The sequence below is a fragment of the Labeo rohita genome, chromosome 17, assembly GCF_022985175.1.
Source record: "Labeo rohita strain BAU-BD-2019 chromosome 17, IGBB_LRoh.1.0, whole genome shotgun sequence".
NCBI classification, from domain to species: domain Eukaryota; kingdom Metazoa; phylum Chordata; class Actinopteri; order Cypriniformes; family Cyprinidae; genus Labeo; species Labeo rohita.
Window position 1 is genome coordinate 18,797,611 of NC_066885.1, and position 11,575 is coordinate 18,809,185.

General features: G+C 37.2%; 1 protein-coding gene across 1 annotated transcript; it reads right to left on the bottom strand.

The window, feature by feature from the left end:
- Nucleotides 1-6,264: 6,264 nt before the first annotated feature.
- opn6b (opsin 6, group member b) lies at nucleotides 6,265-11,532 on the bottom strand. The gene is made up of 6 exons (XM_051133863.1): nucleotides 11,155-11,532; nucleotides 10,818-11,023; nucleotides 10,126-10,225; nucleotides 7,296-7,400; nucleotides 6,993-7,216; nucleotides 6,265-6,902 (listed from the first exon to the last, which is right to left on the bottom strand). Exons 1-6 carry the CDS (start codon nucleotides 11,246-11,248, stop codon nucleotides 6,450-6,452), a joined length of 1,182 nt encoding a protein of 393 aa, XP_050989820.1. The 5' UTR covers nucleotides 11,249-11,532; the 3' UTR covers nucleotides 6,265-6,449.
- Nucleotides 11,533-11,575: the final 43 nt, after the last annotated feature.

An 11,575-nucleotide genomic window follows, 5' to 3' on the forward strand; every position in this document is an offset into this window, starting at 1 on the left:
CGTCGGCTAAAGCGGTCTTTCACAAGGAAATTCTTGTGAAGGTCATGGTGGAAACATCAAGTCTCTCAACCAGAGTGTGAACTTCCATATCAAGTAAAGCTTCTGTAGCTTGGGTAAACCAATAATGAGTCAGTTCCAGCAGTTTAAGAAGCTTATTGATGTTGTGCCAAAATGAAACAAGAAAGAGTGGACTGGTACTTTAGCAGTGAACAAAGGGACGATCAGGTGATCGTTAATAAGGTATTATTAAATAATAAACTATAATATAAAATATAAATAAAATTTAACATTTTACTTTGAGCAGTAGACTATTTGAGTGTATATGAACTGTTAACCATTATATTTAATATAGACATCTGAATGACAGTGCTAAAAAAAAAGTTTTACCTCATAAATCGTTCAAGCATGTAGTGCTGAAACCCTATTGTAATTGTTAGAATAGTCAAGGATCAGTGATCTCCACGTAAAACTGATTGTGCAGACCAAACCGTAAGTCGTAGAGACTTGAAACTTGGAGGGATGGTAGAACTCACACCACCTACAACGTGACCAAGGCTCGCCCCAATTGGCCTGACGGAAGCGCTACAGCGAACAAAAGTGTGAAAACTCCTAACCCATTAGTCGCAGACTCAAGTGTCTTATGTCGTTGGAATCCTTGGCCCATGGTGGACAAAACGCATGCCTCAGATTTGACTGTGAGCCTGCCGCAATTTTTGGGTATTTTGCATTTTTTGCAGGTTTTTTTGCCCAATCAGAACCAAAACAGTACAGAAAGATTTTCTGGAGAAAAAAAAAAAAAAAAGGGACGGCAAAAATGTTGGAAAGGGGCAGGGCCACTTTTAGTAAAATGCCTAAAACTCCTGAATGGAAATGAGATATCTCTGCCAAACTCAGAACAATAAGAGCTCCATCTGAGGTCACAGGAAATGGCGCTATTATAGGGGAAAAACCTAACATAAAAATGGCTATAACTGCACAACCATTTGTCCTTTCAACATGGAAATCAGTGCGCATGGTATTGGTCCAAAGTGCCACAAGTGTCTATAAGGACATTTGTGTATCTCAAAAAACACGGCCACCATTGGCCAACAAATTTTGAGCACCTGTTAGACAAGGTTACACAGGTCAGTGGGCCAAGGTCTAAGGGAAATTTGAAAGAAGTCGGCCACCAGAGGGCCAATATAGCATTTTTCAAGGACGTAAACGATTGCATGTCACATATGTGCGATATTCGTATCATATGATAGAACTCCTCATTCCAGACAACTCTGCCTCTACAACCACTGCTGTCAATCAAATCGTTTGTTAAATGATTGAGAAGATGTCGCGGTCATTTAGGAAAGGGGCTTGTCCAAATTTATCCAAAATCCTATAAAGCCTAAAGGAAAACTCAAAACTTCAAAAAAAAAACCTGGTGAGCACATGAGACAAGTTATTCTAAACAAGCGTGCAAAGTTTTAAGGAGATCGGACCAGGCGCTATAACGTTAAAAATCATAGTCATAAAAAAGTCATAAAAATCATATTTCTATGGCAAATTACCTGTATTTGCCAAAAATGATTTTTCCCAATCATTGATTTAGGTGGTTACAGGCTTACTAAACAAAATATGTCATTTTCCATATTTGCTTAAATGCCTTAAAGCACTTGAACCCCGGTAATCGTTACATGCCGCTATACTGTTTTATTTAATTTTTCTTGGAGAATTAGCCCAGCTTAAGGGGGAAACAGTGTGTTCCCTTATGTAACAGAATGAGTTTTGTTATAATAGGTTAAGCAGGTGATGATTTCCTCTGATTTGGTATTACACAAAATTTGTTCCCATTGGGGCAGCTGATGGTCATATGGAAAAGTTGGCTTGACTTCTCTGGCTTTGTGCAGTCAGATGAAAAAGACTGAATTAAGGCGAAGTGACACACACGTTTCTTCCCAGGCCAGCATCGCCCTGTCACGTTTCACACCATGTGAGACTTCATGGGAGATCCGCAGCTTTCGTCCAAGAATGCAAAGCCTACCGCTCCACTCCTTATAAATAGTAGTAACCGTCTAATACTTCGATGGATGTCTCATTTAGGCGACTGTCTTCACCTACACAAATATTAGCCTTGGCTAATGCTGCGTAGACATGAGCCCAGATTTTTCTGCTGAAAAGTAAAATTTATTTTCTCAAAATAAAAAATAATAATAAAAAAATGACTTCATTTCTCTACGTTGGAAACATTAACCAGAAAATACAATATTTCATGATTAATATAAGAGAGCTTATATATTAGGTTACTAGTTTTTTGCAGAAATATTCTCTTTATGCCATGCTCCACATTGTGAATACACCACAGCAAAAGTGATACGTCTAAAATTGTGGGGGGTGAAGTTCTGCAGCAGTTAAAGTGAAAAAAAAAAGAAGTAAGAAATAACTAGCTTGTGTTTTATTAAGGTAGTTTTCAGACATTTAATTTGGGTAAGTCTGTTTTTGTGCTCTCCTGCAGCTTTGTAGGGTCATTTATAGAGACCTCCAAATACTCTGTTATGTACTTGTCATCCTCCATCAGAGCTAATGGGCGTCTAGTTCAAGTCAATGTGTTTTACACTGTAGATAGCCTGACAGTGAATGGCAGTAGATTAAACGATATGTTCACACTACAGTTCAAAAGTTGTTTTTGGTAAATGATTCTTAACATTTTTTATTCAGGATGCATTAAGTTGACAAAAAACAAACAAACAAAAAAACAAACAAACAAACAAAAAAACAGTAAACATTGTTACAAAAATAACTGCAAATAAATGCTGATTTTTTTAATTTTCTATTAATTAAAGAATTTTGTAGTTACTGGGCTGCTGAATGTTTGAAACTGATTCGCTGATTAATCCTAAGGTGTGCAATTATTTTTGTGGAAACGCAAGGCAAAAGTAGTTCCAGGCAGGTCTTGACCGTATTACATGTCCATATCACTGTTCTTGAAGAAAATTAACTTTTGAGAGAGGCACAGACCTCAGAGAGGTAAGTTAGGCTAATTCACACGGTTAATCTCTCTCTCTCTCTCTCTCTCTCTCTCTCTCTCTCTCTCTCTCTCTCTCTCTCTCTCTCTCTACTAGTTTAGTACAAATGTACTTATTATATAATATTATTAATCAAATCATAATATATTTATTATAATATATTTATATTTAATTTATTTATTAAATATATTATTAGAAAATCATGCACACCTGTAGTGTAAGACCACTCTGCTTGGCGCTGTTGAATCTTTGAATCTGATTGGTTGACGAACATTCTAAAGTGTGCAATTATTTTCAGCGAATTTGCAGAAAAAATAGTTTGATGCAGGTCTTAACTACATGACTTGACTATATCACTTCACCAAAAGATTTCAAATTCAGCTTTGCCATCAAAGGAATAAATTCACAATATTAGTTTTTACTGTATTTTTGATTAAATAAATGCAGTCTTGGTTAGCATTTAAGAAAAAAAAAAAATAATAATTTAAATCTTACCCACTGCCAAACTAGTTAGTGTACATTGGATGTTTTCTCATCTCTTAGCAGATGCACGACTAACTCTTAGGACACTCCTGCCATAAATCATAAAATTATACAACATCAAACTGATTAACATTTTCCAGAATTCATTATTTTCCCAAACTGCTAAGTAGTTTTGCACCAAAATAAGCATTTGGGGTCTGCGCCAAAAATCTCCTTGCATAACAGACCCACTTTAACCCCTGACATCACTAATTTGAGAGAACATTCACCATAACATTTCGCACACCAAGATCCTCTTATTTTGTGACCACCGTGTGGGACTAAATCTCTTGGATGTCATTTGAAGAAGTGACATGCTTGAATACATCTGAATGGGGCAGGAGGAGGACATTTCCCACAATGTAACATCAGGTCACTGAGGTGTTAAGTCATTTCTTTGAGAAACATATCCAACTTACCACTTGCTCCAACCCTCTGGTTCAGGGTTTCCTACATACACTGGACGCAAAACACTTGTATCTGCTTTTTATGGCATTCGGAAAAAAATTAAAGCATGCTATTTATACATTAAATGTATAATTTGCCCTGTTTAACCCTTCACCTAAAAATTACTAACCAACTATCTGTGAACTATTTTTCTATTCCATGCCAGGTTGTAATTCTTGTAACCTGCGATGTCAGATTTGTTTGCTGTTAATCTGTTTGTTCTGAAACCAGTTGCTGACCGCGTCTGTTCTTGGAATTATGACTCTAGATTGTTTGACTGTTCCTGCTGCTCTGTTTGGACTCGAACCTTCGCTGTTCCTCTGACTACGAGCACGCCTGCTGCTTTTGAATTATGCGCCTGGATAATGTAAATAAAGTACCATTACCTGACTGTTCTGTTCGTTCTGCGCTTGAGTAATTTGTACTCATTCCTGACATTACAGTCTGGTCAAACAGGGACTCAGCTGAGGACGGTTGTGGAGAGACAGGAGAATCTTTCTCGGGAGTCACCACAATCAGTTTGTGAATCCTCCTGCTCTGGTTTCTCCAGCCCATCCTAGAGGTTCTCGCTGATCATACCGAGCTTAAAGGGCTAGTTCACCCAAAAATGTAAATTCTGTCATTAATTACTCACCCTTATGTAGTTCCAAACCAGTAAGACCTTCGTTCATCTTTAGAACACAAATTAAGATATTTTTGATGAAACCTGAGAGCTTTCTGACCCTGCATAGACAGCAACGCAACTACGTTGTTACATTGTTAAAATAGTCCATTCAATCATACTAATAGAACACTGGCTCCTGCCCCAGACGTTGCTCCTCAAAGTCAAAGTTTCAAACTCTGGTTATTTTGGAAGATATGTGTCTTTTTATTAGGGCTGTCAGTCAATTAAAATGTTTAATCTAAATAATTACATGATGTGTTGATTGATCAGTCGAATTAATAGCAAAATAAATATGACAGAGTATAAGTATAAAGTAAGTATAGAAAGTATAAAGTAGACATTACAAATTGTGGCTTTAGAAAGAAATATTTCATTTGATTCAACAAAAAAATGTATTACACATAAACATTTAGGCTGCAACAGCCTAATGTAAACTATGGAACATAAAAGAAGATCATCTGAGAAACTTTTTGTTCATATAATGAAAGTCTTCAAAATACTTTCTTTTATGTTCCACAGAAGAAAGGTCTGAAATGACATGAGAGTGAGTAAATGATTTTTTTGGGGTAAACTATTCCTTTAATGTTTTTATTTTTATTATTATTATTTAATATAATTTATTTTTCTGAATGAAATGATACTCTAAATAAGAAATTAAATCTGACAGCAGGTGGCGGTAAATGTCTTTATGAGTCATTCACTCATTCGATTCGATTTATTCAAATGGTTGATTCATTCAGGAATTAAGTAAATGGCTGTCTTTATGAATGGGCCTTTGAATCATTGATTCACACGATTAGTTCAAAACGCTAAAAACTAAACACCGCTGTGTTGCTCTGGGATGCACAACAATTCTGCTGTGGCTTTAAAGATAATATGTTCTCTGCAATATTGAAAAAAAAAAAACCCCACAAAATATATCAACTTCTTATTTACTGAACTGTTGTATAAAATCACATTTTTAAGTGATAGATCAGGACAAAATCAGCACTCAAGTCATATTGCTCTTGCTTCCCATGTTATATCGTGTGATATGTGATATAATAAGAAACAAACACATACAGGGGCATTTTTTGCACCCATATCTAGAATTTTAGCACATAACTGCATTTATGGAGTTATTGCCCTGCATCATATTTGTCAAGAGTCAACTCTATGAAATATAAGATGATGTAAGGGTCTGGGGGCGGGGCCAGCACGTTAACTGCTTTAAAATAATTTAATTGTGTTATTTTTTCATAACTAATTATTTAACGTGTTAAACTGACAGCACTACATTTTATATATGGAGTCTGTTATATAATTCTTAAGTCAGTTTTAGGAAAGCTGTAGGAAGATCAGCACAATTGTTTTTGAAGAGTGTTTTTAATTAGCAAAAGAGTTGTTTACTTGCTTATCCTTCAAAAGTTGGATTCTTTTCGTCTTGAGTAGTGCATCATTTATTTTGATCTTTCCTCTTCCAGAAATATTTTGTTCCTTCCTTAATATTATTATTCATCTTAATTCGAGATTTAGTTTGACGTAATAGGACAGGAAAAGGATCTCCAACAACCCTAAACCGCGAGAATGTAGTACAGACGTGCCATTAAATGTCTACAAGCCTGAGAGACAGAGATTAAGTGACATAAAACCTTTAACCCCAACTTTATTGGATTTACACAGTGACCTCACGTTCAACATGAAGCATTTGTAAACAACGTGACGTAGCTTGGAGTGTTCTATTCTGTTGCAAAATTACAACAATAGAGAGTGAACGTCCTAATATTATTCTCATTATCTTATAGAAACATTCAGAGGACATTAACTAGCACAAAAGACAGCTAAAGTCTTCCAGAGTCGCTGGGTTTCCTCATTAACCCATGAGGACTGACACTTTTGACTGACTCTGGTAAAGGCCTGTCCTGGTGTTCTGATTCAGGGCACTCTGCCTTTCCTTCCTCTATGTTTTCACTTGCATTATGGTCCACCGGCTCGTTCTCCTTAAAGCCGTCGACGTCAAGCTGCACATCACCAGGCCGGGCCAATGGCACATTAGGGGTGTGCCTGTGCGCTGATGTTGGTCTGAGGCAGTAGAACAGAGCCCGTAGGTCCTTCCGGAACTTAGAGCTCATGCCAATGTAGATAAACGGATTGTAGAAACTCGCTGACTTGGCGAAGAGGCTGGCCAGGATGCTGTTGAGTGGGGGTATTTGGTAACCCCAGGCAGACCACATGGAAATGACTGCATACGGGGACCAGGCCAACAGGAACGCCGCACACAGAATGAGGGAGACCTGGAGTGAAAAACACAGTGTGACACGTATATAAATACGTATGTCTTTTGGTTCAATGATTAATGGGAATTCGTACGGCGATGATTGTACCCGTGTGATGCTGCGTTCAATCTTTCTTTGCCTGTTGCTGATATCTCCTCCCCGACTGGACTTGTGACTGGAGTTGACAGTGCGGATAATGCACACGTATGTAAAAACTATAATAAATAATGGCACAAAGAAGTTGAAGAAGAAAATGCTGATGACGTAGAGCTTGACCGGAACAGAGTACAGTGCTTGTGTCCAGTCAATTTCACACGTCCCATACCCGCGAGCTGCAGAAGAAATGAAATTCAGTGATTTTAACTCATTTTCAATTTCTAAAGATGGTGAACGTCCTTGTTTTAGTCCTACCTCTGTAACTGCCCCAGCCCAGTAGCGGAGCTCCAGCCCAAAACAGAGAGCACAGCCAGACAGCTGCTATGACCATGCAGATATTGCGCTTGTTGACGTGATGAGCTGAAGGACATGGCAGAAACACTCACGTCAGCACAGTCGTCATAGCGTAATCAAGCTGATTTATCTAATATTTGTGCAGCCAAGGCTCAAGGAGCTTCTAAAAAAAAAAAACACCAAAAACAACATAGTTCTAGATTTATCAAAAACTCAACTTCGGAGGATTTCAGGTCTTGGAAGAATTTGGTTCGACCATTTATTGTTCAGTGAAAGACAAAACGAACAGGATTTCCTGGTTTCCAAATCTGTTTGTTTCAGATCACCGTGTCCTACTGTAGATCCTGCTGTTTTTCGAATGTTTTAATGCCAAAGATGCCCAAATAAGATGATGTCCTTGTTAGGGACCCCTTTCCTAAAATATAAAGGCAGCTATATATTTTCATGAATTAAGATTCACTTATACTGTGTGAAAAATGAACATATATATAAAAAAATGTTTATAAGTGTAAGTTATTTTTTATTTATTTTATTTATTTATTAATTTTTAATTCTGTTGACTACTTAATATGAATTACTATACGCATTTTGTTTATTGACTTTTTTTTATTTTAAATAGATTGTCAATTATTAATAATTTCAGTCCTTAGAAAGCAATATCTCATTTGCCAAACATTGTTATTCACAAATGTCTTGACTAGTCAGAAATTATAAACAAAAATGTCAAACTTGTATACTTTTCAGGGTTCCTACACATTTTCCATTTTAGAATTCCATACTTTTCCAGACTCAAATTTCCAAACATCTCAGTAGATTTTCAGACCGTATTTAACAAATGGCTCATAGAGCATTATTTTCAGTTTTATATTTGGTATATAGTAGTCATCTGTAAACATGTTTTATTTTCTCAGGTTTCATTGATTTTCTGAAAGTGACAACCTATAGATGTAGTGTAAAAAAAAAAAAAAAAATCCAGACTTTTACATGCACACAAGAAACTTTTTTTTTCTGCCCTCGAGAAACTAGTCACATGCGCATGGTAATTTTTTGCATGCTTATGCATTACAATTTCTAGTTTTATATAATCTGTTTCTTTCCTTTGTGCATCACTGCCATCTTACTGTGAATGAAGTGAGAGCATGGATGCACATGAATTAATAGAGATATACTGCTCAAAATATTTGTTTTTCTTATGGTAGTACCTCTAATATCAAGGCCCAATGTCCAATTTAACACATCCTCTGTGGCGGTGGAGAAACCATGACATAAAATAGGCTGATGGCATAAAACTGGCAAAGTTCAAGAGTTTAAAAAATAAAAATAAAAAAAAAGTATTCATATAAGCTAGATATATTTTGGAAAATATGGAAGCTTGTATTAGATCACTTAGGAATGTGATAATTTTACTTATTTATGTTGATTTTTATACTGCATTATACCTTTGTGACTTTTAAATTTATTTACCCAAATATTATCATCTTGTTATTGTTGTATTTACTTTTTTTCCCTTCTATTTTCCCTCTCCCCCTCACACCCTGCTGATGTTATTACTAGTGATCTGTTTGGAATTCATTTATTTTGTGCAAAACAAATGTTGTATTAAAAAACTAAAAAAAGTTAATTTAAAAAAAAGTGTCCAAAACTGGGCTTTCATTAGGGCAGTATATCACATTCCAAGGCCTCAGGTCTTTTTAACGCATACTTTGTGGAGACCAAGAAACCACTTTGCATAATCAGTGTACATTGTCCTATATGCTAAATTTAATGGTTTCATGTGCGCACATAAAAGTCCGTCTTTGTATTTTTGGAAAGGTCCTGGAGGCTATGCAATACGGTGATAAAAAAAATAGAGTGAGAAGAAACCCAAAGTGCTTATAAGCTGTATTTTGCATAATGAAAAGTGCACCTTGTATTCATTCAGTTGTACTTAACAATTACTAAGCAATCAGAAAAAACAGCTACCAAGAAAACTCACTTCTTGTTTGATAAAATTACTTTCATTAAATTCTTAATTTCCTATTATAAAAAACTAAATAAGGACAAAAGTCTGGAAACACATACTCTGCTTTCTTTTTTCCATACTTTTCCAAACCTCGTAGGAAATCATGTGCCCTCAGGTCATGTTTGGTATAACACATACCAAATTTGGTCTGAATCTGCTAAAGGGATGCAAAGATATAGAGCTACAGAGTTTGAGTTAAAGACTCCAAATTTGCAATGGTTAATATTGAGACTGTCCTCTATCTGTGTGCCAAATTTCACAATTTTCCCGCAAACTATTCTATGGGCTGCCATAGACTTCCAGAGCGAAAGAAGAAGAAAATTAATGAGTACAAAAGGTGCCTAAGCACCTTTGGGGCTTGGCCTCCCCAACCCTCCCAGTCAATTTCTCTGCAGACCCCCTAGCATCCCTGTCCTAGAATTTTGTAATTATATTGCACCCTTACCTAAACTCTCTAAGCCAGTGGTGTCCAAACTCAGTCCTGGAAAGCTGGTGTCCTGCGGAGTTTAGCTCCAACTTGCCTCAACACACCTGCCTGGAAATTTCTAGTATGCCTAGTAAGACAGTGGCCCTCCAGGACTGAGTTTGGATACCCCTGCTCTAAGAGTAATGGCAATAGTCTATTGAGTCTACACAAAACCAGAAAAATGTGAGGGGAAAAATTAGTTATCATCAATTTTGTAATGTAATTGCAGAGCAGCTTTCAATGCATGAGCACCTGGACTAAATATGGGTACCAGCTATACAAAGGTATAATAACCCAGTAGGTCTGGCCAAGACAGAGCATACCATGCTGAGGCTGGCAACCTTTGATGTAGCGGATGACACTGATGGCTGTCAGTGTGTTGATGCTGATGAGTCCGAAGAGCAGGATTAGGAATCCGTCCACCTGGCCAAGACACAACATCTTATACATTGCAAGCAGGTCTGGCATTCTCTGCAAACCTGAGGCAGTAATCGCTCTGACTTGTCTCATCACCCACTAACCAGGCCCTGGGGAACAAGCCAGCAAGATTAGGGGATAAAAGGACACATGCCCATGTACTTGGAACAACTACAAATAATTCATCTCTTCAGCCCCTCCTGCCTCATAACACCACCTGCCAGACTGCAACACAGTGATGGACCTCTCACGCCAGATACTGCGCGATGTTCTCAGAGCATTCAGTGAAGTGAACTAAAGTGGATAATACTTAAAATCACTGGATCATTTGAACTTTGTAATTTAATTCATCTGAAGGATATCAAATGAAAGTCTTTTATAACTTACTCCCCGTCATTTCATTCTAAACCTCTATGACTTTCTTTCCTCTGTGGACCATAAAAGAAGATATTTCATGGAATGTATTGTCCATACAATGATACCTAATGGGGTTCACAAACTGAACCCCTTTTATTTCCATTAACATACAAAAAAACGATCAGAATACCTTCATTTGTGTTCAACAGGAGATAGGAAGTTAGTATCATCATCATCTTACCTTGCAAGTCCAAAATGTCCTTATAAGATAGCCTTCATCTCTAAGCACATCAAAAACTTCAAGGATTCCTCGAGAATACCCAAAAATGGCAATGCTGTCATCAGAAACGGCAAGGTTGAGAGTCAGGAAATCCTGTGGTTCGAGAGACTTTCTTTGCTTGGTTAAAAGTATTATTACAACCCCATTTCCAATCCAAGAAAGCCATCCTATCAAAACAGAAATATAAAATTTATCTATTCTTTCTTCTCATTTGACATTTGTCAATGTGGCGAAGCTCAAGAAGAAACAAATCACAGTAATAGCAGAGAATTCAATGCAATCACTCCAGGCGAATTACCTAATATCACCAAGTAGACACCAATAGCCATTTCTCCTCCATCCGACACTCGGAAGACTGTGGCATTTGAGGGAAGAACATTGTGGATGTCCATCTTCAATGAAAATCTTTAGGTTGGACTCATCTCAGGGTTTTACCAGTCTTGCTCTCTTCATTGGTGGAAGATCTAGCAGGCTAGACTGAATACCCTCGATCTACACTTGAGCAAACATCTTAACTGCCGCAGAGCACCAGTGTTGATTGAGACTAGGTGTAATCCCCTGATCTTGTTAAAGACTTTAGAGACTAAGATTTTTGGGACAGTTCTCGTCGGTGACCAAACCACTTAAGGCATTTACCTCTGCTGTTGAACTCACCCAACATCAATAAGTCCGTGGTGAAGCGTAAGATGACTAAATCTATGTTGATGACCCACTCAAAG